A 27,735-nucleotide genomic window follows, 5' to 3' on the forward strand; every position below is an offset into this window, starting at 1 on the left:
GTAGTACATGTTGCCAAAGTAGTACTAGAGAGGGACCTCTGTGCTTCATTTTGCTCTTAGAAATCAGGACAAAGCGAGACCATGGGAAGTGAGAAGACGTCAATAGTAAGGCTGGAGTGACATTTACATGCAGTTACATGCAAGCGCAATGTGGATCACACGACGCAGGTTATTCAAGAGGAAACTTGCTGAACACATTAATTACGAGTTCAACAAAAATTATGGGATTCTCAGGAAAGATGACTCCTCAATATAATTAAAGGCTTTGCACAAAACAAGTCATTTTATTTGACACCAGAAAGGACCCACACACCTTTAAATAATTATACGGTTGTATTCTTCGTTTACAAAACCAAACCATTATGTTGCAATATACAATATGCATTTATGACTCTTTCCCCAGTACTGCATGTTGTCAAGAGGTTACACAAATTAGCTTGAAACTGTGTGCATGTGTGTGCATCCAAATTCCCAAGGCCTTTGTGTGGATTAACTCATTATTGAATAGTTTATTTCACTCTGCCATACTTATTATTAATAACACACAATAAGTGTAATTATGCTTTGCTTTGATCGTAAAGAGACTGCAAATATGTTTCTGCAGTGGTTTATGCCCAATAATAATCATAATAATGATACTTAGTCTTGTCAAACTAATACGATGACTTTTTAAAGTGCTTATTTATCGCTGCACTTAAAACAATGAGATAATACATCTTTTCACAAATTTGCTTTCTGTCAGTTGCTAGATTCGATGTATTGTTGTAACTGTGTTTTGAAATACACAATATTATTGTTGGAGCTCTATAAAATCACTTGACTATCTGGATAGGAACGGTATGGCATATTATCATCTTATTAGCTTTATTACTGCAATAAAGACTCAAAGGAGGAATGGCCTTCATCATTATAGTTTTCTTGGACTGGATACAAGAGTCCTGACATGCACAGCCTTTAATGGGCTCTGGCTGGAAGGAAACTAATGTAGTAATGAAATTCAACACCACCACAAATCACGCACCATTACTTGCCACACACTTTTCTAAAACTAAATACTGTGTATAAAGCATGTTCACTAACTTTTTTTTTTCTTGTTTAAAAAGTGGATCACCAATGAAAATATTTGGAAGGAGTGTTTCTCACACTCCATTGTGAAATGGCTGGCTGATCCTGGAGGATCCAGTCATTCAGCGCGGCGGTGAGAGATTCCAAGCCGCCGGACAGACGCTTCCTCTCGGCCTATGGTGGCCGTTTTTCCCGGCTGCCATCCTCGCGGAGGGAGGAGCTAATCCGGGGGTTCAGTGTAACATTTCCTGCGTGTCAATAAAAAAAAAAAAAAAAAAGTTGAAACTGGTTGCTGGTTGAAGAAGGAAGAAGTGGAGAGTTAATGTGTTGCTTTCTATTGTGCACTCTCCCAAAGCAAACACGTTTCGATCACATGATGCCAAATCTGAGCAGCCAGCAGCTGTCAGGTGCCGCTTCTTCCTCCTCCTCTTCTTCTTCTTAACCACAAACCCTGCGGATTTTATTTTAATCAAAAGGAGAGACTTTTGTTGTCTGGAAACCAAAGATCCGGCTGTGATTTGAGCGGATGCTGAAGCTGAAGCAAAAGTTTGGCCTGCACAGAGATGTGGAGTCTGATATCCTCCGGAAAGAGGCGTCGGTCTGCAGGGTGAGAGGTGAGTTATCCGCATAATTCAACAGTATTGTACTGTATCTCTTAAATATTACTTTCAGGCCAAGTCTTGATCACGTTACATGTGTTTGTTTACAGCTTAGGTGTAAATTTAGCAATAAATTATCCAAAGTGTTATGAGGAGGGTCTTAAACTTTTGCTACAACAGCAGAAAACTGATTAAAAAAAGGTGTTTAAGAAAAGTGTAAGCACTAGATGGCGCTGTTTACTTCTGTAACTTAAACATTTACATTAAAACAATTCACCATATGAGATAAATAATTCTTTAATTATTTCCTAAACAAAGATCTATAGTGTCTGAGGAGATATAATATGATTTAAAAGGCTTTCTGATTCTTTCATTAACACATTTAAAAACACTCAGGATTAAATATCAGAGATTCATTTGTAATATAAGAGAAAAGCCTTTTAATAAACTCCATGATTAGTGTACAGTTGTTGTTGTCATACAGCTGCAGACAACAACAACAACTTATTATTCAATGTAAACAATATATACTCATTCAGCATCACGCTTTGTTTCTTGCCAGGGAGATTGTTGTTTGTTTAAGCTACTTGGATTTTACAATAATGGTGCTGTGTCTGCAGAATACTCTGGTGCAGTGGACACTTGTATCCTGAACATTGAGGGAGATGGAGGCATCCTGTACTCCTGGAAGGTGCGTCTGTAGGGACATCACTGCATATTATGTATTTCTTGTAATGGGTCATTAGTGAACATAATCCATATTTATCTTGTGTTTATTCCAATTTGTTGTGTTACAAGCTGTCACATAAGTTAAATGTCCACATAAAAGTAATGCAGATCTCATTATAATCATCCTGTTTTGTTTATTTAATAATAATGTCCTTTGAAATGGGATATACTCAATATACTGTGAATGTGACACTAGAAACTTCACATATTTGCTCAGCTTGGTAACCACTCTGTTCTGCTTGTTTAAGTGAAGTAAAATATTCAAATCCCAGATGCCAGTCCTCTTCAAGTGGACACCATCAAATGAAAAATTCTGTATTCTCTCCTCTAGATTCCTCTGCAGTTCTGCCTGACATATTTGGTATTTTGGGAAGGCTAGGCAGCCTTACTAGAATTTTAAATAAAGTTCTGTGTGTTGAACCATGCTTCTCTGCACAACATACATTTTTAATGATAAACCCACCGAAGACTCTGTGGGTTTATAGGGTTAAAGAGAGTGGGCAGTGTGCAAACAGAAAATAATTTCTATTTTAGTGCAAGGATTACAGCTTGATGCATGCTACACTTTGTGTTTCAAAGAGGACTCAGTTATATATTAAGCCTGCTGAGAATCTGCGATTCTCTGGTTTGAAGTGAGGCAGGACAAGTCAGAATAAGCAGCAAAGTCAGTCGAACTAATGGAGAGGTCAAGCATGATGATCCACATGGCACTGAGGTGAAAGATGCCAGTGGGAAAATAGGTCTATAGGTCGAAACAGGCTGTGATTATCCGTCTCTGTGCTCTGATTCATTTAATGACACATGACTTAACTGGAGAATTACATTCTAGTCTATTCTATTCTGATAGGGAGCAACAGGGACCACCAGGATCGGGAAATATGACCCCGACACCAAACAGAATAAGGTATTTCGTGTGTGTCCCACGTCTCCCTCCTTTCGGTACAGAACATTTTACATCTGTGTGTGCAGATTTGTCTTTGCGCACTCATTCCCAATGTGACTGTGCCTGTGTTCTCTCCAACAGCTCCTGTACTCATTTGATAAGCAGGTGTGTGTCAGCAGCTGTTCCCTGAACAAGGACGAGACGTTGTTAGGTGAGCTGTTGTAATGTGCAGGCAACGAATGCACTCACAGCAGACACTGTTAGCATTTGGGTTTCTTGGACTAGTTGTAGAGTGTTTCCTGTATTCCTGCAGCACTATAATCTTGCAACATTTGATCTAATTCAAGACTAGGGATGCGTGGTGGATGCAGATTGCAATTTTGATTGCAGTGATGCCAATCTATTGCTGGGATAAACAAATTTAATGCAAACCAGCATTGTCTATGTGGAAAATGTCATGTTAATGTCCCGATTTGTCTCTACTTTTTCATCTCTCAGCTGTCAGCTTGGCACAAAATACCAGAGGAGAAGAGCATCTGAAACCAAGTAACAGCCAAATCTTTTTGTCCAGGACATTAAACTTTTCATCTTTAAGTATCTTAAATCTATACATAGCATGTCTTATCTTTTTAGTATCCAAATGCCTGACCCTGCTGATTGAGATCCATCCCATCAACAACACTAAAGTCCTCAAAGCAGTTGACTGCAGGGTCAAAGTGCAGGTAGAGTGTGTGTGTGTGTGTGTGTTGTATTGGCTACTTCTTGTAGGTTTTACTTTAGCCAGGAGCTGATGCTGCAGTTATGGAGCACTGCAGCTCAGAGTGTAGAAATGCCGCAGACTATTTATGTTATTAAGCTCGCCGAAAGTGCACCGGCTTGTAGTCATTATTCTCTTTCCCTTATTCATATATTCTTTTTTACGTCTCTCTCTAAGTTATGCCATTTCGTAAACAGAGACATATCATAAATGACTATGTAATTAAGCTGCTGTGGCCATAACCTATCCACGGCTCATTATTTGTTGCTGACTTTCCACGAATCTAAAGATATGCTGATATGCATATAGACTGCGTTGAAATATTAAAATCACCAAACTGATGCCTCTTGTTAGTGAGTCTGACTTGTCCTTCTCTTTGGCCTACCTTAGTTTCTCCACCAAGAAACTGACAGGAGATCAGTGCTGGAAAGCCACCTGCTCCTGCTGACAGAAGACGGATGTGAGTTTGTGTGTCCTCGTGCTTTGCATCAGTCCCTCATACCTGTGGAGCAAAATCACACTGGACAGCCTTTAGTTCAGGCATAGTTACCCTCCTGTGTGTTTCAGATGTGGATCTGTACCATGTTCTGCTGGCCAAACAGGAGGGTTATAGAGTGGTAAGTTGTACTCTAATTATACTCTAATTAATTGCCAGTCATGTGAATCCCTGGAAACAATTTATACTTCTTTCAGCACGGAGAACCTGCAAAATGAAAAAGAGCAGGCCATGTAGTGAATGTATAAGTTTAAGTGAAACAGTTGGAGTGTATTTACATAAGGAAATATTGTTTCGACCTCGTCCTCTGGCTATAAACTATACCGGTTGTCCTATCCTTGTGGGAGAAGTTGTGCATTTAGAATTCAGAATAAGCTGAATATGTATGTGTTTGTGTGAACCAGGTGATGGTGAATCCCGAGCGCTTGGCTAAAACTGTAGAGAGAATAGTGGAGGATTTAATTTGGGTCCAGTGGGACGGACACACACAGAGACTGTACTGTTTTACACACAAGGTAATACAGACGCACGTTGGCCTCAGATACTTCACATATGTTCATCCATACAAAGTCAGCTCATCACACATCAGTGAACAAGCTGAAAAACTACCTCACAAACCATTGCATCTCTCTCAGGACAAGTTTGTGCTGCGCTGTGTTCAATTTTACCCAAACCGTAAATTTGAAACTGTGGTAAGCCAACTCTATTTTTTATAGCTAAATAAATAACCACTTTTTGTGGGAATGCTGTCATTATTACTTGTCCTTTCACTTTACAATGAATTGCCATTCACCCGTTCCATGTGCTTGACCAATAGATGGAGCTCCCGTTAGGGTTGCCTGCTAATCCATTCCACACAGTCAAGTAAGGCGACAACTATGACTGCAGCATTAGAAATGTCTCAGCAATTTTTGTATGTTATTGAAATGTTTGCAATTAAAGAGAAAAAAAAAGGTAATTGTGAGCTTACTGTACTGTGCAATTCATTTGTTATATCCATGTATTTTTAACTGAAATCCACCATCTAGGATTTATGGGTGTGTGTTGTGTTGTGTGTGGCCAACAGGTTTGTAAACCTGGGCTTCGACCATTATCACATGGAGAGACCAGAACAGGAGACTGTTCAGATGAAAGTTTTCACAAACAGAATGGGTAACAAAGCACAAGCAAAGTCATTCTTGTATGAGTAATTGAGATATGTTTTCTCAACCAGTTGCATAGTTATTCTAACTAGTATGTTAATCTGTGTTTTTTTTTTCCTGTTGGTGAAAACAAGAAAGTAAGTTGGTAAATAGTCAGAAACTACATTACAGTCTTCACTGCACACTGATGCAACATAATCACAAAACACAACACAACACCTAATTAAATAAACTGCAGCAGGGAGCAGAAAATCAATGTTGTAATTTACTCTTTCTTCCATTAATTATATGATTATTGGTGGAGTTTCATTACAAAATAAAAGTTAGCATCAAACTTTTCTGATTTTCAGTGATTAGCTGTCATAATACCAGGAATCCTGAAAAAAATTCAAATGATTATTAATTCAAATCTTGATTGAATTTGTGATTTTCTTAATGAGAGCCTCTAATCCAGAACTCTGTGGATATCGTTGTATATTTTGTTTGTGATTTTTTTGATAATGGCACCCACTGCGTGATGCACAGCTGCTGTGTCCTCTTTTAGGAAGCATGTGTGTGTGCTACAGCCAGCCTCTGAAAGACAAACAGGAACTAAAATACACAGTGGTTTTAGTTCACAAAGGTCTGTATGCCAGTTTTCTGTTATTTAGTCAAAGGAACATTTTAAGTTTTCATCTTGAGCTCATGGTGACTAATTGCTTAATCTACAGACTGCAGGAAGACATTTCGAGTTTCTCTGGGCAGCGACCAATCGCAGCACAAAACCACCCAGCTCCATCCACTCTTCATCCCCATGGGTCAGTCTATACACAGATATATGATATAGTCATATTTTACATTGTGTGTGTGTGTATGCATCAGCTTGACTGCCAAATATCCAGAAACAGCAACACTGAATCACAATTTTAAATGTGTATTTCTGAAGCAGTCAAAATTCGTGTCTGGCATACAAACACAACATACCTGTGTTTTCCTGTATGTAGGTTACTATATCCTGGTTTATCTGAAGGATCATTTCCTCCATTGCATCAACACCAGACAACATGAGATGATCTGCCACTCCCTCTTCCTCTCTGGTAAGACAATGTTTTTAAGAAGTCATGTCTCAGATGAGCAATGTTTGTTCTTCAATCTTTTCTTATCTGCAGTACATTTTTTCATTCTTGACAGGTTGACATGAACATGGAACCTGTACAAACAAAGGTTTCTGGTATTTGGCCTCAGAAATAAGAAGTGGTCCTGTTATTCATCAAGCTTTTCTTACGCTCTCAACCTTCAAGGTCAGGATGTGGACTTGGGCCTGCAGTGTGAGCCGGCTAACGTCACAGTGCTGCACGCAGAGGAAGAGTGTTGTGGGAGCCTGCTGGACCTGGCCAGCGGGGAGATCCACACTGCTGAGCTCAGCCCTGACTACCTGCTGCAGATACTTCAGTCACGTTCTAGGTGAGCGTAATTCATAAACTTTTGGCGCAAATGTTATTAAAGTAGTGTTCATACGGCTGGAGCAGAGCACAGGGGAAAATGCAGGCAGGCAAGCAGGAAGTGAACAGGTGGTGGTTATTTTTGTGTGTGCACCTGCTGAGTTTTTCCAAAAAAAAAAAAAAAAAAAAGAGCTTTAACTTGACTTCTTGCCATAACACAATTTGGATCAAACCATCCTGCTCAATAAGAAAGCAGGAGAGGCTTTTGGCTCTTTTTTCCTTGCATATTTTTATTCAATTCACTCATTTTTCAGCCTTTACATTTTAAACAGCAGATACATCGCCATACAGTCCCTTTTGGCTCCCTGCCTAGCAGCTGCCTCTGCGCCTTTGTGTTTGGCTAAGCTTATCCCGTATCAAAGGTAAATTTGTTGTTCCTCACCTCCACTCAAGGTGTCCCGACAGTAAGGCTGACCCTCAGCGCCTGGCCGCCCTCCACTGCCTTCTGGTTTACATGGGAAACAACCCAAATTTGGAGTTGAAGGTACAGATGGCAGCTAGGAAATGAACTGGAAAGGCAGATTTACTGAAGCACTGACATTTCTGTGTCAAATGAAGACCCACAGCACGTGTTCTGGGTCTATAGAATATACAAAATATTTCATTTGCTTTTTTATGCAAGACAGAAAAAAATCTGTTAAGTCAACAGAAAGCTTTGCAGTTATCAGGATTTAAACAGTCACAAGATCAGAAGGATCTCCAAGGAGACAAGAGAGACTGGACACAGAAGATGGCAGGATAAATCAGCGAAACGATGGGAATTCACCTCCTTACGTTAAAAGATACACAATCATGCTAGTGTCGGGCAATTTCATGCAAATAAAAACTGCAGCTCAGAGCGAATAAATAGATAACAGGAGCAATTGCAGCTTTCCTACACTTCTGTGTGCACTCAATAGGTGTCAACCTTGAGTCAGAAGAGAGCAGATGGATGGACAGGGGGGAGAAAAGACAAGAGGATGAAATGAAATAGGAGCGTAGAGAAAAGAGGTGGACATACATCAAACAAAGATGGACAGAAAGGCACAGAAATTTGTTTGGGCACAGTGTTGATGATGACTCAGACTCTATTAGTCGTGCACCTACATTAAGATGTTCTCGCTGCTCTGATAGATTGTAATAAATTCTTTCTGTAGAGGTTAAATGAGTCACCAGCTTCATTAGTGCAGCCAGCACTGGGAAATTGGCACTACAGATAACTTTAGTACTTGTTCTAGACTCTGTTAATGGGGCCAGCTGCACAAAAACATAGCTGCTTCAATAAAGGTGATGGGCTCACGTTTTACGCTTTGTTCAAAGCAGTTTGTAACTTTAACAGAATACCGTGCAAGCTAAGTCCTTCCACTCCATGTTTTACTTCTCTCTTGTTCCTGTCCATGAAATGGTTATTGTTATGTTTAATGTCTCTCGGCTCCAACTGACTCGTGGCAAAGAGACATTTCTTCAAACAGCATACGAACTGGGCAGCAGAAAATGAGTTTTCACTCTGATGTCCGTGGGCTGTAAGATGTGCAGACTATCTTTGAGGACATCAGTCATTTCTTTTTTTTTTTTTATTTCTCTAATGTAAATAGTACACCATCAAAGCTAGATCATGAAAAAAAAAATCCTTATCAGGAAGCATAACAGTTTTTAGTATTACCAGTAAAAGATATCAGTCTACACCCCTGGATTCAGATCCATCCTCATCTAACTCAACGAACAAATATTTCTCTAAAACTTTTCTTCTACTGAGTGGGCGATAAGCTGCACAAACAAAGTCATTTAGATCATTCACTTTTTATGTTAATGTGCTAATGTGCATGCAGTACAGCTGTATTCTAATGCTGATTCCCTACCTCTGTGACATCTGTCTCCTGTGTGTTTCCCTCACGCCACTAGATTATCGAATGGCTGTGCAACAACGTCAGCGCCCTCGAATCCTTTGATCAAATCCAGGAGTTCATTCTAGGTCAGTGGCAGCTTGAAGGGGGACACAAATCTCCTGAGTATTACTCCAACTTCCTTTTCAGGATTCCAACTCCTTTCTTGCCTTTTTATGTCCCCTTTTCTTTGTGGTTAGCAGGGGCCGCTTCTATCTCCGACTGCATAAAGCCGGATTCTTTCATCAACTCTATTTGGCTCTTAAATTTCTCCTGGCAGGCTTATGCCAGGCATCCCACGCAGGCCTAAAGAGTTAGAAAAATAGACGTGGTTATTTTGAGACATTGGAGACTTGCAAAGAAAACACTGCAAATATGGTTAAGCCTTAGCAACATTTGTATGCCCCAGCATGTCTGTCTGGCATCCTGCTAAAGGAAAACCTGAACAGTACATGATATTAATTACACATTTAAGAAAACAGTCATCACACACCGAGTAGATGATCACATCATGTTAGAGCACCTTGCTGCATAAATTAGCATTTTATTGGTGCTACAATAACTTCTTTTAACTTGCTCTGAGATGGAGGTTATTTAAATTCAGGCAAGTATCTGACAACAATAAAGATGACCTAATTCATTAAAGTTTTTTTTTTTTTGACCTCTGCTGGCTAATATGTGATGTTTAAAAATGGTGCGACTCTGCTTGAGGTGCCTCATTTGATTGGGACTGTTTTTAAATAATGATTCTGCATAAGTGTGTTTAAAAGCAGATTGTTATGTCTGACTGACTGTCTGCTTCTCAAACTCACAGCATCTTTATATAGAATAAGCTATGAGAAGTCTCTCAGCCTGGATAAAGTCCTGCCTTACTCCTCTGTATTTGACAAGAAGGTACCAAACACACACACACACACACACAGACGAAACACACACGAAAACAAAAACACAACTTAGCCTGCTTTTCTGTGTTCAAGGAGCTACCGGAGTATCTGTCTTCAATACCTGGTGTTTTGTGTACAACTGAGCTGCACATTGAACCTGTGTTAAAAGGGAAGGTAAAAACATGCTGTACACATTTTCAACACACCTTACACTAAAAACGCTTGACATTAGTAGCTAAACACAGGGTAGAGTTTGGCTCTAATTCTAGAGGCAGTTAATAAAACTTTTGACAGCGTGTGTTATTTAACATGTCATACGTGCTGTAGATGATATAAAGTTGGAGATTCACTCAAAATAACCGCACCTAGATGTTAATTAAGACATCTAGATAATAGAGTTAAATTTGCACCTCTTCCTCCTTGCTTGTGGTTAATTCAAATGCAGTTATTCACAAATGATGGCAGCACCGTCCTTGCTTTGTCACTTTGGTGTGGTGGCATTGTTTGTTTCAGTGTGTGTGTTTGTGCCTCTAGGGCTTCTGGACTGAGCTGCAGTGGAATGCAGAGAGGACAAAATATCTGGACGCTGTTCCAAACCCCAGATACAGAACTTCACACATAAAGACAGAGTGGGATAAACTAGTGAGTCTGTGTGTGTGTGTGTGCGCGCGCTCTATGCAGACAGTGTTATTGACACAAATGAATCATCATCATTTCTACATTAGAAGTTGATTTACAGATTTGAAACTGTGTATGTCCATTTTTGTTTGCATATCTTAGTGTTTTTGTTGGAAAGCTGGCTGCATATTTTAAACCCGCCCACCATGATGTTGCTTGTTTCAGAGGTCTGAGCCAAGACTAAACAGCCACACAAATCACCTGGAGGAGAACACAAAGAAGTAGGTCTGCCCACTGGAGCTTTGTTGAGAAAAGTACCACAGACAGAGTTTTGAAACTGAAGGGAGGGAAGGCTACAACTCTGCACTGCTCTGATCCGCAAAACAGGGTCATGAGTTTAAAAATGAACAAGCCTGTAACACAACTAATTCAGTCTAAAAAAAAAAAAAAAAAATCTAAGTTCATATTTGGTTGCCAAATCAGGTCCAGCAATATATCACTGACTTCTCCATGCTGGCTCCTAATGAGGATTCAAATTTTAAAAAAATGGATTTTGTGAGGGGAAAAAAATATGAATTATTTCCAAGTCAGCTGAACTTCACTCAAAGAAAAAAAAGTAGAGTTAATATTCAGGTTTTCACATTTCTGCTATAATGAGTATTTACAACAGTAGGATGGTGTATGTGTGTCAATACGCTATGGAGCAGCACAAGGAAAGCTCTAATTGCGCAGATAACACTGTTAGTTAGATCAATTTATTGTTGGAATTGGTTTTCTTTTTTATAACCAGTGTCACATTTTGATTTAAAAATGTCTTCATTACAAAAAATGCAAAGCTCCTTGGATAAATTCTAAAGTGTAATCAGTTAGTGGAAGAATAAAACAGTCTAATCAACTATTTCAAAGTACTTTTTGTCACAGTGGTGAAAGTAACAATTTGACAAAGCGAACTGTAAGATCATCTGATATGTGCCGTAGAGAGTCTGTTCTACAGTCTTCTATTTCTCTCTCTTTAAATCACTGAAACCATTGTAAATTGGACAAGAGTGTGCCCGCTCTTTTTATTGGCACGGATGCCCTGCATTAGTTCTTTTGTAGCTGGTTACCTGGTCACTGTGAATATAAAATACCCACTCTGAATGAAAATCCCTTGAAAAAGAGATTGTAACTTCAGCCCCAGAGCAGTTTAGATAAAGTGACTCGATGACGGGCATGTACCTGTATCTATCACTGATGTGAGCCTGCTTTGAATTGGAAAAGACTCTGTCTGGTTCACGCCAGGTATCAAACAGACAGTGTTTCGGTTCATAATTAGTTTCTCTTCCTTCCAGCCAAACTCTAGCACCTGTTTACAAACTTTCTGCTTTCATAGTTTTCTTATAGTTCTGCTTCTGACTGCGGCAGTCTAACGTTATACTGCCTCAGCTTACAGCAGAAGAAATAAGACTCTTATTATAATGCTGGCTTGAAGGATTGTTTTCACACAAAGCTTTTCTTCTTATTTTGTAGAGTTCTATCAATGGTGGACACCTGGTGTCTTGGTAAGACGACAAAAGAACACTTAACATGCACATCCATAGACAAATATAAATCCATAGCTCCGGCACACACAGGTACACAGACAGACACACAAACACAAACACACACAAGGAGGTTGCATATCATAAATAACAAAACCTTGGCTTATAATGGAACTCAAAACTGTGTGTGAAAGTCTTTCTGTTTGTGCATTTGTGTATTCTTCTGAGGTCGCATTCTTCATTCCCACTGGAGAATTCAGCTGAACCAAACCACCACACTAATTTATCTTGGAAGGAGAGGCCACGAAAGAAGTGGAGGAGAGGGGAGTGGGGGTTTCTGGAAAAAAAAAAAGAAAAAGAGGCGCATCGAAGAATGTTACTATTATATAAGAGCGGGGAGTTAGGTACTCCCTTCCCCATCACTCCCTCTTTTTATATCCGCCTGTCTCCCATGACTTTGGTGCAGCTGTTTCATGTCAGCCACAACATGGGGCCTTCCCTTACCTCAGTCAGGATTATCTGATACACCCATAGCCTCCCTCACATGAAAAAAACACACATGCACTCCATTTTCAGTCACTTTCCCTGCTCCAGCCCTCATACGCAGAAAACACCCTTGTAAGAAACTGACGAAAGTTGTGTGTCATATATTGCTGTATCAAAGCGTGATAGGGGAGATCCTGTGCAAGAGGAAAATGTTTGTTTGCAATCCCTCTACTTATGTATGCTGAATCCTCCATCAGCCTCCATCAACTCTGGAGCTATGGTTCAGGGCTTTTTATTTGTATTTGAATGTGTGGCCTATTTCAGAAAATGGAGAAAAACAGGCAGACGTCCAAAGAAAAAAAATTCAATTTTCAGAAGCCCCATGTGAGGTTTTCTGTGTAACCAATAGTGCAAAAACTGCCCCATAAATACCCCATTAAAATAATGTCAAAAAGGGAAAAGCAGCAAAATACTTCATGTTTGTTTCACTAGAACTTAATGAAAAATGTTTAGCATTAGCATTCATTAGTGAATTACTGGAATAATGAATCAACTATCAATTATATTGATGAATTTTCTGAAGCAGCTGCACACATGGTTGTGTCGTGTTGAAGACACCGAACCTGCTCGCGTCAAAGAAGACCTTCAGCTAAAAGTCTGAAATATGCAAATTTAAAACCATCTGATAACTTTGAACCGCTAACAGGCATACAGCGAATGTGGCAGTGCAGCCTGTCAGTTTGCTATTCCCTGCGAGCGCTATTTATATCTAACATATTATAGTGGAACATCAAAAAGCTAGCCTCTTGCTTGGGTGAAAAAGTCATCAAAAGATGGCGTGTGTGTGAGGGTGTGTAATAATTCATCTAAAAGTAGCCAAGCTGCAGCACAGACCACTTTTGTGTGACTGACATAAAAACAACTGCAACTTGTGCGCGCGCGCACACACACACACACACACACACACGTATGTACGCTTATGCAAACACACAAGGGGATAGCAGTCTCAAAATCCCAAAGCAGTGGGATATATTTTTAAAGGGAAAACACACCTCCAGAAGAATCTCTTAATAACTTCGACTCGTGTTATTTTTTTCCTGTTAAAGCCATAAAGAAGTAAGCGTTAGTGTCTTTAACAACGTTAAACACTTGAGGCTACCTGTGCTCTTCGGTTTGGCCTCGGTGCAGAATGGAGGGTTTCATCAGATGCATCTCTCATGTGACCTCTCTCTGTGACACGGCCTTTTCTAGACAAGAAGCTGGTGCCACTTTTCCAGGAGGAGGACCATCAACAGAGGGTGCTCATCGGCCTGGTGAGAGACAACACACGATCACGTGGTCTCTGTTTCTGTAGGGAAACCTTAATGCTGCAGCATGCGGTGACACCTCAGACAACTCTGCCTCCAGCTTTGGGCCAACATTTTTTGTGGGGACTGCTTTCATGACAGTGACTTTATGCACGAAGTGAGACGCACAGAGAAACTGTTCTCCCAGTTTGACTGGCCTTCCCTGAGTCCTGACCTCAACTTCGTCGAACACCTTCGGGACTGAAGTGAAATGCCAAGGTTGAGCAAGAGCTTATGAATCTATGCATGAGATGGGTAACATCAAGTTGAGGCAGTTGTATTGCTGCAGATTTGGCTGTGGGAGAAACTGACAATGTTGCACTGCATTCATTACATTTGGCTTCAATTACCGAACTTCTCCAGTTCTGATTTGGATTTGGGAATTGATTCGAAAACTACTGACAACTCTGAGGCCGATTGTGATAATGTCTGACCTCACTAATGCTCCTGTGGGAGGAAATCTCTGCAGCCACGTTGAAAAATCTGGTGGAAAGCCTTTATGGTAAATGTAGTTTTTGCTGGAGCCAGCAGCTGATTGCCTTAGCCTAGCATAAACACTAGAAACAAGGGGAAACAGCCAGCCTGGCTCTGTCTGCAGGCAACAAAATCTGCCTACCACCTAGCACTCTCTCCAAAGCTCACTAATCAGCTCACTCAAAAGATCTTTGAACTCGCATACTCATGAAAGCCTTGAAAAGCATCCCTTGCAAAATGCTGTCAGCCAAATGAATCATTCAGCTAAAGGATCAGTCAGAGTCAGCCATGACACAACATGTTTCAAAAGCAGAAAAGTCCTTCAGGTTTCCAAAAGGATCGTAGTTAACATGCTGACACCCGATATCAAAGAGCAAGAGCAGAACAGAAAATAATCAAACACGTCAGCCACAACCCAGATTGTTGATCAGTACGCTTTTGAGATACAGCACCTACTTTGATCTCCTTTAGCGTTTTTTTATTTTCCAGGTTGAATAATTGTCTACATTGCACTATGTGTGTATTTTTGCTCATCCGTCACTAACTGTAGCGGAGGAAGATGAGGCAGAGCAAAGAGACAGTGGTATCACAGTACAACATCTGACTGTACCAATACATATTGTTGATATATCAGCGTGAGGTGGATTCCTCCGTTATTGTGAGCTGATGTACAGACCACTAAAGACCCGCAGTGAAATGCTGACAGCTTATTATTTCCCCCCATAGTCATCTTTTAAGATGAAGTTCCTGTTACGCTTCAGATGAGTCGACAATTTAAAAAAAAAAAAAAAAAAAAAGGACATCTTGAGAACCCTATCCTGCTTCTTTTTTTTTTTTGCTGTGTGCTGCGTGATGGACAATTTCATATCGGCCAGTTTTCACTGCACTCAGCAAAGTTTTCAATTTAATGGAGTTCAGTTGAGACGCCAGAGTCTCTCAGCTATTCTTAGACAGCCTCCTCCTGTTGTTCGGTCTTTATTCTCTCCATCACTTCTTTTATCTCTAATTTACCACTTCCTTTCTTTCTGTGACTTTCCTCTCACTACTTTTCCTCTGTTCGTTTCCTTCCCTCTTCCCTTATCTCTCCTCTCCTCTCCTCACCTCTACAGTTAAATCGATTTACAGGGCACTGTAGTTGTGGGAAAGTTGGGGTGAACTCAATTTGACCTTAAAACACACACGCTTAAAAGACACAACCCAGCCGGTACATTCACAGAAAACAATAAATGTGTGCTTTTTTTGTGTTTACAGACAGTCGATAAGCTTCGAGAGCATCTCAACAGACATCTGCCTCGATTGGGGAAGAAGAAGATTGACTCTCTGGTCATCTGCTATGTAGCCAAACTGGTCGGTACCAGACTGTGTGTGTGTGGGTGTGTTTGTTTAAATGTTGGTTAGAGATATCATGAGGTTGAGGAGCTCTGTGTATCCCTCTGAACCCAATTTTTTAAAAAGGGACATAGCTCTTAAAGTATTATTTATTTAATATTTGCCCTTACTGTTTTTCTGGGAAAGTTAAGTGGCACTCACAGTCAGGATCACTCAGTCGGAAAAGCCAGCGGGTTTTCCACTTTCACTAAATGGTTCGACAGCGCTCACAGATGGATGTGTGCTCTTTAGTTTAGAGAGGTCACTTGGAGCCATCGGGTCACTGTTTCAGTCCACCAAGACAAATGAGACACAGATTACTTTCTTTCTTTTTATATCCATGTTTTATCCATCAAGGAGCTGACTCCCAGTGTGGCCGGCAGGAATATTTCCCACTTGACTTTTCAAAACCTTATTTTGCCCCCCCCCCCCCCCTTTTTTTTATTTATTTATTTTTTTTAAGTCTCCCAACTCTTGCTTTAAAATCCTTATAATGCCATAATCCTGCTGGGAGAAGGTAGCAGCTGATGCAAAAGATGAAATATGGAGCTCTATTATATAAGGTGAAAGAAATTCCTTCCACATAAAAATCATTTTTAACACTGTCCAAACCCACATTCTTTAAATTCATATTTACCTGGTGCTGCTGTATTTCATTACAGGCACCTGTTGGTTATCATAGAGTAACATGAAACCGTTTGCAGGACTGTGTTTCTATGTCCAACCCAAACATAGAACACGGTTCGATGGCGCTGTTAGCAGTCAAAGTCCTCACTGTACCTGTACCTGTTATCCAGCTACAACAGTGATTGCCACAGAAAACAGGAGATAGTTTGACATTCTGAGGAATAGACTTATTTGCTTTCTGGCAGAGCTCTCAGCCAAGAAAAAGTCTTAGAGCTGTGTGTAAATGATCCTTTTTAATCCTTTTGGTTAAATGCATGAGATGCATCCTGCTCATTTAATGCCTTTAGAGGCTTTTCTTCCACAATCATTATGATCAACGACATAAATAAACTTAATTCTATGTCCTGAATAAAGTAGACGTATTTAAATGTAAATATGTATAAATGTATACACCATCACCTCATTGTGACCCCTTCCACACTTCAACAACCTCTTGGTATCCAAACGCAGAGAGGCTGGTGGAATCTACATATCCAAGCAGATAGATGTAACCGCTCTCTGTCTCTGTAGCCTATAGAAGCACTTGGTCCTCGGAAAGCAGTCGTTAGTATTCCTGTGAGGTAGAGCCCTTCACAGCTTGGAACCACTGAAAGCAGACATATAGCATCTATCAACACAACAGTATTAAATCAGGCCAAGGGTAAGGCAGCAATTGAATAGAAAGCAGGGCGCAGAGTGTTTTGGGACTTAAAAGAATTGCATATGACAGAGTAAGAAGGGAGCAAAAGAATCATCCCTGCTCGCAGTCAGATCGGTCAATGGCTCTCCGCTCTGCTCACAAGTTTTAACCTGTGCCTTGAAAATCCAAATTAAAGTTCAGAAATAGGTGGGTCTGGAAAGGTTTTTGCCATCACCCCTGCTACAGAAAAGTGCAGTGGCTGTTGAATTTATTCTGCCTAGCCAGAGTAAACAAAGCTTTCTCATCCTGGGAGGTGGACTTATTAAAACGTACTCAGGCCACATACCCAGAGGGAGCACCATTTAGGGAGGTTTTAGTTAAAGAGCAGCCGACTAACTCACCTCCCGGGTGATGCGAGCTCATCCCACTGAGTCATGCTTTAAACATTCAGGGTGGTACTGTCTGAAAGAAGCCTGACTTCCCTTCCACATATAAAGAACATCTCCCCCTCCTGTCGGTGCTTATTGAGACTAATGGCTGCGTTGACACAGGAGAATTTGGGGGTGAGAACGATTACACCTCAGAAGAGCCAGGGAACTTTTGCTATGATAGATTACGGCTCTGCACTACATTATTGTTATAGTTTTTTTTTTTTCATTTATATCATGTCCCTGTGGCTGCAGACAACTGAGCTGTGTTCCTTTATTATAACACAGTCAGTGTCAGAGCAATCTGCTAAAAGCTGAATATAAATGATGAAAAGCAGAAACACATATTAAAAGTAATGCAATGCACTGAAATAGGCTGGAATGGTTTTAATTATGCAGCAGAAACGTTATTCTATACCCAAGGTTACAAAACTTTTTTTCAGTGGAGTTAATCCGGTCTCTGTCAGATCGAGGTTCATTAAGACAAATCGCTGATTCTAGATTTTAGTCAAATAGAAAACCACACAGGGATTACAGCATATGAGTCTGTGGCTTTAAATCACTTGCTTGCTTTTTGTTTGAATCCTTTTTCTCCACAAAATTATCTCAGCTGCATGTTTTTTTTATCCTGTTTACTGATCGTCAGGGGCCCGGATTACATCAGCAGCAAGCACAAGAGATGTCAGTTGGACCGGGAGGAAACTTTGAATAATTTATTTTATACCATTAAAACACAAGTGGAAGAAACTATTTGCTAAAATGAGCAGTTTTTGATTTCTGCAGTATTGCTTTTATTATCTGTTTGCAGAATGGCCGATGTGAATCCCTGCATTTATCAACTAAGCTTTCAATTTCCATATGACAAAAATGAAAATCCAGGAGAATTCAAAGATAATCAAAGATAACTGTTTATCCGGTTCAACTTTAAACAACAAATTCTACAGCGTTACAAAGTCTTTATTGACTTAATCTTTATATACTGCTCGGTGGTGTGTTCAGGGTCAAACAGACACTCACAGACAAGTGACTACTATATTATATACCATGCACCAGCTCCCCTCTTTACGCAGATAGCACTAATGAAAATGTAAAACCTTAAAACCAGCACAAGGAAGTCCTGCTGCCAAGAAAATTAAAAGGAATAATAATATGTTGTGATAAGAGAAATGAAGTGATCAAGAGAACGGCAAGAGATGAGGAAAAAAATGGACATTGACCAAAAAAAGAAAAAAAAAATGGAATTAATGTAATTAGAATATCAGGAGGGCCTTGACCTTCGACCAGCAAAATCTAACCAGTTCATTCTTGAGTCCAAGTACGCATTTATTTTTGCCAAGTTTTGAAGAAATTCTCTCAAGCAAGGGGACAAATAGAAGAACGAAGATGAAGGCAGATAGCAGTAAACATCCAATAATAATAGTAAGAAAGAAAACAGACATCACAAAAACATCATTGATGGGAAAAAATGTGCCTTTTTTTTCCCCAGCCTGTCACCACACTAACAGGGCCAGTGTGATGTGACTTCCTTTTTCTCCTGAAATAAATAAGGGAAAAAATCTCATGCCTGACGAGACGTGAATAAGAAAGCAAAGCCAGATCAGCCTCTTATTGTTAGATTTGTCTCAACGCGTCTTTTGTTTTGTTTTTTTTGGAAAGCCAGCGACATGAGTTCCACTAGTTCAAATTCCCACCATGGGGTCAGTGGAGGACGTTGCTGGTGGAGGGGTTTTCCACTGGTGGACGGGATGCAAAATGGGCAGATTGACTTCCTGTTATTCTACAGCGGATGAAAGAGTGGCCATTGGTGGAAAGAACGAGTGTGCATTTGAGCACGCAGCAGGCACACTTCATACAAGTCAAGTGCATCCGGCTAATCCCGGATGCTGTCAGACAGGTGGTGAAACGATATGTTTGGTTTCAATGAAAATGGGAAGTAGGAAAAAAAATAGGGAAGTTAGGAAATTGATCATAGAACAAATGTACTTTTCCACGAAGAAAATGTTGTCATAGCAAAACGAGGATGTTTGAAATGCACATTTTCAGCAAAGATGCTTGTGTAGTGCAAAATTTCCAGGCCTCTGACTCAGCTGCTTGTAGAAGAAAATGTTTCATTTGAATGTAATGGAGCATCTCCTGTTTGTGTGTGTGTGTTTAGCTGGAGCTCATCAGACACATGCTGGAGTCAGCCTGGCTGAAGTACAAGCTCGGCCCTCGTGTTTTGTGCTTGTGAGTAGCCCTCCCTCCTTTAAAGCCATTTTTCCAGCTATTGTCATTTAAAGTGTAAAGCGCTGACTACATGTGTGTGTTCACCTTCACGCATGTGTGCCCCACCCTCTGCTGTGTGTGCTTCCACATGTAAAAACTGGCGATGACCCCTCTTTATGTTACGTAACCTCCCAGTTGAAAAAGCGTTTGTGTTCCAGGATGCAGCAGGGCACTGCAGCAGAATGGGCTGTGTTTCACTTCATGTTTCGGATCCTGGAAGCTACGAGCGGCCTCTGCCTGCCACTCCCACCTGGTAACCCCGACTCACTCACGCACAAATCCCTTACACTTTTAGTCGTTATATTCCCGTGCTCAGCGTAGCAGTGTGTATTTAACATCACAGACAACACAACCCCCCTCTGCTTTGCACTAATGTAACCAAAAATTTTACGGCAGAGTGTGAATACATTTTAACTCATTGTCCAGTTTGTAGGATAAAACTTACACAAGCCTCAAACTTCACTCATGACTTAACGGTTTCTGGTTGGAATCCAAGAATTTGGGAGTGAAAATGAGAAGTGCTTAAAGCAAGGCAGCACTGACCCCTGACAGGGAGGCTGCAGGTGACTGAAGCTGAAGAAAACCACACATCGCTGGCAGACGTCATCTACAGCAGGCGCCTTATCTCAACTAAAGGCTTTCCTGATCTTAAGTGTTCAAATACTCTTTAGTTGTACTTTTTCTGTTCCTTTACGGTTCTCTTCCTCATCTCCAGGCTATCACACCCTTTTAGCAGTGATTGCTGTGCGTTGCCTCCCTCATCACACTTTCCTGCAGTACATCGATCACGGCTTCCTGCAGCTGACTGAAACCTTTCTGTCTCGGCTCATGACAGGTAACTGAACCCACAGACGCACACAGACACACACCAAACAGACTATGTGCGTGCGAGAAATTGGGCAAATTTAATTAGTCGCATGTGGAACAGCGAGGCGGAGACAACAGGTGCAGCTCAGACAAAATTACACTGTCATTGTGAACATGCTGGCATGCTGATGTGAGCAGTTTGCCCAAAGGTGTGTACGTGTCGACATGCAGCAAGTGTTTCATTCGGCCAAGTGTGCTTTGTTTATTGTTAATTTTAATGCACAGCACACTATCCAAAAAACAAACAAGGCATAAAAAACAAGTAAATAAATTATTGCATACATTTTTTTTGTATTCTTTTGTCCATTATGTGGTTTTTGTACAGAGAGGAAAACGGAAGCAGTATGATGTGACCTATGAGATATGAGAGTACTGGCGAGTTAATAACAGTGAGTTTTGCTGCATGTAAATAAATCTAATTATAAATGTAATGCAGCAAACTACAACAACATAATGTGAAACTTTCCAAGAGAAATTTTGTGCTTTACATTGATGCCATATTTAGCTCTGCCTTTGAGTTTAGCTGATATAATAGTCACCATAATATAACGACTAATAATGCCATGATGCGGGGGTTATATTATGATTAATCATTAAGGACATGAGACCTCCTTTTGTCTGTTTTCTCATGCCTAGATGCAAAGAAGTACAGGAATGGGTTGAGACAGTGGTTGAAAAAGTAAAAACATTCCACAACTGTGAGCTTCTTGCTGACTTCGAGCAGTTTGTCTGAATCCTCAATGTAAAGCGCAGCCACATACAACATGCGCACAATCAGGGGAAAAAAGCTGACTGCCAGGGAAACTGCAATTATTCGAACGAAAAGTTTAGTAGCTCGGGGCAGTTTCTTTCTGGCCATTTTTGTTTGGTTGAGCCTTCGAACCAGCAGCAGGTAGCAGGACAACAAGACCAGATGACCGAAAACGAAAAATGCGATGTAGGCTGCTTCAAACGCTGCCGCGATTCTGTATCCACAGCACAGAGGAATGCTCTTGTTGTCATTGTGCTTCAGTGAAAACACAACTGGAAGAGCCTCCAGCGATGCGAGCATCCACACGGAGCACAGTAGCAGCCGCTGCCAGTTTCGGCTCAGCTTGGCCCACTGATCAGGGCGAACAATCTACAAAATTAAATGGACATTTTTAGTTTTATATCCATCTTTCTCTTTCTGTCCCTACTTTTATCTAACTCTACACAATTTGATTAAATTAGTGATTTCTTTTTTTAAAAATGGGCTTTTATTACTGACAACTACCCAAATTCTTGCTGTGACACTCAGGTAAAAGATTATTAATTTTAAGTAAAACTGCAGAATGAGGCTTTTTCTGCCTTTCACAACTTGAAACAAAGCCCTCAGTGCTACTTGTCTTTTTTTTTTTAAAGTAAAAAAAAAAAAAAAATAAATAAAAAATCAATTGCCACATACCTGGAAGTACCTCTGAAGACCAATCAGCACCAGAATGTTTAAGTCAGCGCTGATGCAGAAAAAGAAGATGTAAACAAGCAGCTGACAGACGACGTACACCTGGGGTGACCCGTTGTGGAGAACAACCAAGCCAATGGGCAGGCAAAGCAAGCAGAGGAGGTCCGACACTGCCAGGATGAAGAAGAGGCGCTGTGAGATGTTCGAGCCGCGAAGATGCCAGCTGAGTTTTCCTATGACGGTGATGTTGGAGGGGATGCCGAGCAGGCTAATGACAGAAACCACAGCGATGAGGTACCAGGGTAGAGAGGAGAACGTGGGCAAACATTCCAGGGATGATGAGCTGTTCGTGAAGGTCCCGTTGAAGCTCATTGTGGCGCAGGAATGAAGTTATGAGACTGAGGTGAAGGTGAAGCTAGAGAGGCCTCCAGCTGTGTGAAGCTCATAACCTCGCTGCTGTCAGTAAAATGTACCAGCTACTCTACATATATACTCACACTTTAGTGGTTTGTGGTCTCAGTGGGGGGAAATTTATGAGAAATGCTGGTTGAATTTCTCTGCTGACACTACACCTGCTTAACCAAACAGCAGGGACTTCAGAGACACACCATCACATCTATCTTTTAAGTTCTGGTTCGACAGGACATCAAGCCTCAATCTGTCAATGGCTGCTAACAGGACGTCATAGTAGTACAGAGTAGTGCTGTTTCTCTGACCTGCTCAGCTACAGATGCTCACAGTCATCATGCTTGGATTATCTATGAGTGGACGCAGAAAAGTGAAGCCAATGCTGAAGTGTTTCAAACCTGCTTTCTATCTAATGACTAAGAGGACGACTCACCTGGATGCAAATTTGATTTATTTATCAGCTAAGTACATTTTTCCTGATTAGTTAATGGTCTTGGTCTCTAATTTCAAGTCCTCTTTAATACAACGCGGTGTTCACTCTTTAAATTATGATCCCATTTGGGGATCATAACCATTCACTCCTCAAATGGTTTAATCTGATTTCTTAAAAAAAAATAATAATCAAGATGGCGGCAGCCAAATTTCAAAGCTTCAAAATGACAGTTTACATACCGATTGATGATGTCCTAGTTGTCTGAATTACACTGGCGACCGACACACATTTGGCTGAGCAGCACCACACGTGATATGATCTACTTTCCGAAATCACCCCCAAAAGCCACAAAAACCTGCAGGACAGAAACTGGGGCAAACAAATGTAACAGTAAATAAATAAATAGGACATTAAGTGCAGACAATATCAAAGTGACTCATTGAAATGTTAAACTGTGAGGGAAATATTGAGAAAAATGCCATCACATTTTTAGATGGGTAATTACAAGATCACATGATGTTGTTTCGGTGCAACAACATTGATTGTTGTAGCTGGAGAATATATCTCTTGATCAATAAACCTGTAAAAGCAGGTCACAGATCAGATCTGAGACACGAGCATGTTCATGTTCGTGTTTACAGATATGACGTTTGAAACAAGGAAGGGGATTCATCGCCTGACTCAAAAACACTTTTTTGTGTCTTGCTGTGGATTTCACAGCAGGGGCACATTGTTCAAAGGACCAACAATGTGACTTGGCACTGGAACCAACAGACCCAAAACATCTGACCTTCGTTGGTTCTTTCTCATGAGCACAACAAAGATCTTCAAAGACGAGCAGATCATTTAAAAACTCTGAGCCTAAAACAGGACAAGAAAAATGCAGCTTCGTGACTTAGAAGTCAGAGTTCATACTTCACTTCTCCACAGGGGTTAATCTAATATTTACACGCAGCAGTCAAGTGATGTGCATTTTCTGCCTCATTACCAACACAAACATTTTCAGTTCAACAGGTTGTCCTTAATCAGCGTGCAGACCTCTGATACATCACCTGTGTTACCACTGATATATTATTTGCTGATACACTTGTTGGTGGCTCCCTTCTGATTATTGTACTGTATTAATTTCACCCATAGTCCTTTGACAGAGAACAACAAAACTCAAAATGTACAGTTAATTCCCAGGTCAAATTTGTGTTCTCCAATTAACATTACTTCTGCTCTCTGATTCTCTTTAGATTTGGACAACAGTGATGCCAACGAGAGGCTCAAGTTCAGCATCCTCAAGAGACTCCCTAAGGTACCTCTGTCGTGTGTGTGAGTGTATGTGTGGCCCAACAAAATGACAAGGAGCAGCGCAGACTTTCCAGCCCATTTTCAGACCCAAATGATAACATGTGGAGTGGACAGAGCTGGAGGACAGAGATGAAACATAGCAGTTGTTGGCTGGAGTGAAAGTCTCAGCTTGGTTGGTTGGAAGGATTCAAACAATGCATGTAGACATTATCTGGTCTGTCGGGGAGGGGACGTTTTGATATTTTCCTCCAATGGTTCTCTCCCTGAACTTCCCATTCTGGTCCAATTAAGAGTCTGAAGTTATTTTAGTTCTCATCTCCCTCTAGGCCCCCCGGAGCCAATCACACAGCACTTGTGTAACTGGCTGGTGAATGTGTGTCTGTGTTTCCGAGGGGGTTGTGTAGGTAGTTGTCTACTTTTTGTGCGCGCTTGTGTAACTTCCACGTGTTCCCATGTGGGTACAGTGTATCTCTGTGTGCACGTGTGCGTTCCGTCTGCATTGTGATCAGTGGAATGTCGAGTGTTTAGTGTCTCTCTTCTGTTTCCTGCCTGTAAGACCTTTTGTTTGGCAAGTTTGGCAGGCAGGAGAGATTTAGCAGGCACAAAACACACACACACACACACACACACACACACACATGTAGAAACCAGAAAATGTTTGCCCACTGTAGGAGATTTGTGCCTTGACTTAATCCAGCTCTTTCATAAATCTCATTATTAATGTGGTTAACCTCCAGAGGTTTCCAATAAACCTTCATATTATCTGTCACATTTCACAGGAGATCAGCAGCTTCCTCATGAGCCTTACAAATATGTTCTGGTTTACTTAAAGGCAGCAATACAAAAAACACTTTGGATTATTTACTATTGTTCTTAAATTCAGACATTTTGATTATTGTTGAAAAGTAGTTGGTGGTTCCAACGAACTTAATGCAAAGATGTAAAGATTTATAGTTGCAGCTCTTTGTTGGGTTTTTAATAACGAAGCTGCTTTTTTGTCACATTGAGATGAATCTTGAAAATCTTCAAAGCTTTTATGGCCGTTACAGACGAGTGGTTTCATTCTTTTAAGTTTATTGAAGTGTTATAGCTTAATAAAACAAATCCTGCTTGTTTGAGCGTCAAAATCACTTTGAAAATTACTCTGATTTAAATTAAGTCATAATTCTTATCACAAGGTCCCTTTTTTCTTTTCTGAACTTTTAGTCCTTGAAAATCTCAAGAGTTTCAATTATAACAGCCGTTCCAGGTTTTCAAGTATTCTCTTTTTTCCCCTCCGGGAGGTCCTAAACTCCAGTTTGCAAGTCACTGGCAGGGATTTAGACATGATACTTATGTGTTGATATTGTTTTGAAATGGCACAGCATTGTAATCGGGCAATATTAGCTCGTCCTGCATTCTGCCATAATTCTTTTTAAAAAACTGCATATACTTAAACACATCCTGATTACAAAGGAATAAAAACAAAAAAAGTATTAATGAGCTCTTTTTCACTCGCTGGATTATCGCCTTGTTTCTTCTCACCTCGTATAGAAACACAATCCTCCAGCAGCTCTGGATCAACTTGGCAGCGTGTTTGAAGCTGGACAGAAAAAGCTGCATTGTTTCTCTTTGTCAGGCACACTAGTCGTCCCTGTTTGCTCTTCGATTTATTTTCTGTGCTGTTCAACACTGGAAAAAAAAAACACAAAAAAAAAACAACAAGATTTTTGTGGAAACTCATTAGTAGTCAACTCCTTCATGATAGGTTTGAGTTCCAGTTGGCAGTGTAGACAGGCCCAGATGTTCACATGCTCCAGGGATGAGTTTTTTTTTTATGACAACATGAGCTGAGCTACATGGTTAAAATATAAACCGCACTGTGTTTTTGTGTGTTTGTAGCCTATGAAGCAGAGGATCTACCATATGTGGGATCATCCCGTCAGTTCAGCCTCAATCTCCAGAGATTACACCAGGACTCTGCTGGAGAGACAGAGCAACAAGAAGGTAACAACACAGTGTATCCAACATGCATTTTATGCCCTGCAACACACAATAAAGAGACACGCATGAAAGTCATTTGAAAAGAAAAAAACATAACAAAACAAACATACCTTAATACAGCCAACACAGCATCTGTCCACTTTATGTCATCAGGCAGAGGGGCGAGGAAAGCCAGAGGCCTTAAGCAGCTAACTATAGTCACACTGACCACAACCAGGAATAGAAGTGAATGTCATGGTGACTGCTCTCTGGATCTGATTTGTCTTCACTTTGCGTGTCCTTGAAAAAGTTTTTTTTTTTTTTTTTTTTTTTCTCTTGCATTTTCCCTTTCTCCTCCTTCAGGGCTTTGCATCCACCAGCACAGAAAAACCCGGGTTCAGACCTGAGTTTCTGCCTCTTACCTATCTGGCAAAAGTATTGTCTGATATAGAGGAACAAGGTAGTGTATCTGAGTGTGTGTGTGTGTTTGCTGTATTCAGTGTTGCATCCTCTACAAAAAGATCCTGCTCCTCCTATGTTTCAGCGTTGAACCCCTTTGAGGAGCAGGAGAACGTGGATGCCAGGTTTGTGGAAGAGACGGCTCTGAAGCAGACACTAATACTGCTGGGCTTCGACGGGAAGTGAGGAATGTGCATGAAGGAGGAGGCGGAGGGGCGGCGGGGGAATGCCGATGGATGGACTGAGGGGGAAACGGATGAGGGGGAAAATGCGTTTGAGAGCACAGCCATCATTGACTGGGCCTTGAGGACAAGTAATGGATGGATGGGTGATGGAGGGCCTGGAGTGGGAGATGAATGGAAAGATTGAAAGGCAGAGCGGTCATAAACAAGCCCTGAATGGCTGATGACAAATTAGGGTGTGAGCGGAGGGAGAGATGGATGTAGAGAGCCAGAAAGAAATGATGTGGAGAGAATAGAAGGCCGAGTCCATTCTTGTTTGTATAAATCAGGAGCAGTGGATTGGACAGTATGAGCAAAACCAAATATTACAACAGGTCAGCTAGATCTTCAGTTAGGGATCTAATTCAATTTCAGGAAATACACATATTACAAATATTTATAGAAAATCAATAACTGCAGACAGCTATTTATATGAGCGCAATTTCAGCAGCAGCAACATCTCTCTCCCATTCCACCTCAACTTCTCCTCCATCTCTCAAACTATTTATGAACATCAATGTCAAATCATGTAAACAGAATTCATAAATCAAACAAGTTTGTTTGTCCTGCCTGTGCTTCCTGTAACGCCGCCGCAGCCCATCAGCTTGATTACACACCGACAAACGGTGTGTTCAGGCTTCAGTCGCTCCATGTTTGATCTCATTTAAACACTTCAGCTTTACAGTGAGAGTCGCTCAGGTAGAAGTAGGACTAATTGGAAAATATTCAGATGTTGGAAACTGACGTGCACGTTGATGTGGAGCCTTTTCCTGAATCTTCATCTAAATTGTAATGAGGCAGATGAGCCTGAGGGATTTTCAAGGTTTGAGAAAATTAAGATGTGGATTAAACCAAAATGAGTTAAATAAAAAAAAAAAAACCTGTTATTTCTTGCTGCTTTGTGTGGACAGTAAAGACTGCAAATGATTTAAATTACATGTGTTTCCAGAGCTAAAA

General features: G+C 40.7%; 2 protein-coding genes across 3 annotated transcripts; one reads left to right on the forward strand and one right to left on the reverse strand.

The window, feature by feature from the left end:
• Positions 1–1,349: 1,349 nt before the first annotated feature.
• On the forward strand, positions 1,350–26,778 carry gsap (gamma-secretase activating protein). 2 transcript variants are annotated; one of them, XM_029495308.1, is made up of 33 exons: positions 1,350–1,679; positions 2,285–2,355; positions 3,241–3,297; positions 3,418–3,487; positions 3,775–3,822; positions 3,910–3,998; positions 4,424–4,493; positions 4,601–4,650; positions 4,934–5,044; positions 5,165–5,221; positions 5,347–5,393; positions 5,596–5,681; positions 5,806–5,808; positions 6,216–6,293; positions 6,382–6,468; positions 6,655–6,747; positions 6,952–7,114; positions 7,546–7,636; positions 9,034–9,103; positions 9,829–9,908; positions 9,992–10,072; positions 10,433–10,540; positions 10,742–10,797; positions 12,026–12,057; positions 13,774–13,835; positions 15,594–15,689; positions 19,600–19,670; positions 19,868–19,962; positions 20,425–20,544; positions 24,079–24,140; positions 26,018–26,122; positions 26,462–26,558; positions 26,643–26,778. In XM_029495308.1, exons 1-33 carry the CDS (start codon positions 1,592–1,594, stop codon positions 26,741–26,743), a joined length of 2,595 nt encoding a protein of 864 aa, XP_029351168.1. In that variant the 5' UTR covers positions 1,350–1,591; the 3' UTR covers positions 26,744–26,778. The 2 variants fall into 2 exon arrangements, with proteins under 2 accessions (XP_029351168.1, XP_029351169.1); XM_029495309.1 differs by lacking the exon at positions 5,806–5,808.
• On the reverse strand, positions 20,608–22,583 carry LOC115036907 (P2Y purinoceptor 8-like). The gene is made up of 2 exons (XM_029495310.1): positions 22,003–22,583; positions 20,608–21,696 (listed from the first exon to the last, which is right to left on the reverse strand). Exons 1-2 carry the CDS (start codon positions 22,369–22,371, stop codon positions 21,163–21,165), a joined length of 903 nt encoding a protein of 300 aa, XP_029351170.1. The 5' UTR covers positions 22,372–22,583; the 3' UTR covers positions 20,608–21,162.
• Positions 26,779–27,735: the final 957 nt, after the last annotated feature.

This window comes from Echeneis naucrates, chromosome 23 (assembly GCF_900963305.1).
Source record: "Echeneis naucrates chromosome 23, fEcheNa1.1, whole genome shotgun sequence".
NCBI lineage: Eukaryota > Metazoa > Chordata > Actinopteri > Carangiformes > Echeneidae > Echeneis > Echeneis naucrates.